Consider the following 2458-nt stretch of genomic DNA (forward strand, 5'->3'; position numbering starts at 1 on the left):
GCATTTCGCAGATAGAGTGAGAGGATTTCGCAGATGGACCTATTCCATCTGCGAAATTACCCCTATATATACAGCAAAAATATTAAAAAAAAAAATAACTTCTCATATGCGAAAGTACAAGCACCTAAAGCACAACTGTGCTTTAGGTGCTTGTACTTTCGCAGATGAGAAGGTCATTTCGCAGATGGGACCTTCTCATCTGCGAAATTAGTGGCTATTTTTGTAATTTTAATTTTTTTGGCTATTTTTGTAATGCAATTAGTGTAAATGGCTATTTTTATCATTTTCTCTATTTTTTATTTCTAAATGTAAATATTTTTGTTTTATTTTGATTTACTCATATAATAACTCAAATTCTAAGGGTCTCTTTTGTAAATTTCTTATAATCAGAAGGGTAGCCGGTCCTCCAAGCTACTCACTTTTTCATAAAGCCTCCGAGGTGAAGAACTCTCCGATCTGCTACACAAAATCCTCTTTCAATTTCACCAAATCATCTTCTCCCCTTTCGATGTCGGTAAGCTCTCTTCTTTACAAACGCATTACTTGTTTCAATATGTAATTTACAGAACAAAAGCCTCGTATTCTCATGGGTAGGAAATCGTCCTATTAATCACTTCGATTCCTTCTTATGTATGCACAGAAATTTCTTCTGAATTTATCTGAAATAACGAGTCTGTCAATTCGGTAGATGTAACAGATGATGAATCGTTTCTTTTTTTTTACCTCTGTCACTCTATCTCTGTTCTTCGCTTTTAATCATCCTGGTATCCGTCATGTAGTTTCATCGATTTTGAATTGGTATTCCGCCATTACTGTTATTTGTGAAAATGTTTGTATAGCCAAAAAAAATTGTTCAAGTTGACTCATTCACTACTCTAATATGGATCAAATGCTTTGAAGCCCTAATTTTCTTAGGTTGTTAAAATTCGACTTACAGGTTAATCTATTTTGTTGTTCCAGATTTTTGAGTACAATGGAAGCGCCCTGGTGGCCATGGTCGGAAAAAATTGCTTTGCTATCGCCAGTGATAGGAGACTAGGGGTCCAGCTTCAAACTATCGCAACTGATTTCCAAAGAATTTTCAAGATCCATGATAAGCTCTTTCTGGGTCTCTCCGGTCTTGGCTCTGATGCTCAAACACTGTAAGCATTCTTCAAAGTCCTTGATTTAGCGTTTCTCAATAACAAGATCATGACAACTGATCTTGTTATTCTCAAACCCTAGCCCTTTGATCATGACACCTGATATAATACGAAGCTTATGTTTTCATGATGTTTTCTTATTGTAGTCATCAGCGACTTGTGTTTCGCCACAAACTGTATCAACTTCGGGAAGAAAGAGATATGAAGCCTGAAACTTTTGCTAGTCTTGTCTCTGCTGTTCTGTATGAGAAAAGGTTAGAATATAATAACTGTAAATGAATTAATTACTAAAATTATATAATTGTTAGATTGATTGGATTTATTTAAGCTTAAATTATGTGTAGGTTTGGTCCTTATTTCTGTCAACCTGTGATTGCTGGATTGGGAGATGATGACAAGCCATTTATTTGCACAATGGACTCAATTGGAGCAAAGTAGGTCTACTTTTTATACATCTGATCTGTTTTTAGTCATACTTTTATAGTAAATGTTAAGACTCTTGAAAAGTTATTTTCTTTTTCTTTGAAATGGTAAATCGAGACACACATTAATTTGTTTTTGGGAAATGAATGATAGAGAGCTTGCAAAAGATTTTGTGGTGGCTGGAACTGCTTCAGAGTCTCTTTATGGTGCTTGTGAGTCAATGTTCAAGCCTGACATGGTACATTTCTTTATTCTTTATATATCTTTATGCTGTTAATAAGTTTCACATTTAAAAGTTATTTGAGAAAATGGTGTTTTATATTTTTCAAATATGATGTAATTGTTTGTTATATGATGCAGGAACATGAAGAGCTGTTTGAGACCATCTCCCAAGCTCTTTTATCATCTGTAGACCGTGATTGTTTGAGTGGTTGGGGAGGACATGTGTACCTTGTGTAAGTTCTTACATCTTTTTATATTATTTATTAAATATATTTATATTTATTTTTATTTTTATAATATAAGAGTGTAAGACATTGATATGGTTTTTGGTGCAGTACACCAACTGAAGTGACTGAAAGGATCTTGAAAGGAAGAATGGATTAGAGTTTTCTTTATCAAAAAAATCCTATTTAGCCCTTGAACTTTTTGGATTTCAATTGTATTTGGTGGCTTATTTTAAAAGTTAATCGATATTCAGACTTTTATGGTATTGTTGTGTAACGCTTATCTTCAGTCATTCTCATTCCTCTCCAAGTATATGCTCTTTTAAGTGCAATTTTATATGCATTTCTCATTCAGTCATTGGGTTTAAAGTTTAAACAAATTAGCTATTTGAAAATATGATGATTATTATTTATCTTAATTAGAAATGTATTAAAATATCTATGAGA

General features: G+C 33.1%; 1 protein-coding gene across 1 annotated transcript; it reads left to right on the forward strand.

Moving 5' to 3' along the window:
- Positions 1-362: 362 nt before the first annotated feature.
- Positions 363-2249, forward strand: LOC111879666 (proteasome subunit beta type-3-A). Its single transcript, XM_023876129.3, has 7 exons — positions 363-514; positions 961-1142; positions 1289-1396; positions 1487-1576; positions 1719-1803; positions 1926-2020; positions 2123-2249. Exons 1-7 carry the CDS (start codon positions 509-511, stop codon positions 2169-2171), a joined length of 615 nt encoding a protein of 204 aa, XP_023731897.1. The 5' UTR covers positions 363-508; the 3' UTR covers positions 2172-2249.
- Positions 2250-2458: the final 209 nt, after the last annotated feature.

Source organism: Lactuca sativa, chromosome 6 (assembly GCF_002870075.4).
Source record: "Lactuca sativa cultivar Salinas chromosome 6, Lsat_Salinas_v11, whole genome shotgun sequence".
NCBI lineage: Eukaryota > Viridiplantae > Streptophyta > Magnoliopsida > Asterales > Asteraceae > Lactuca > Lactuca sativa.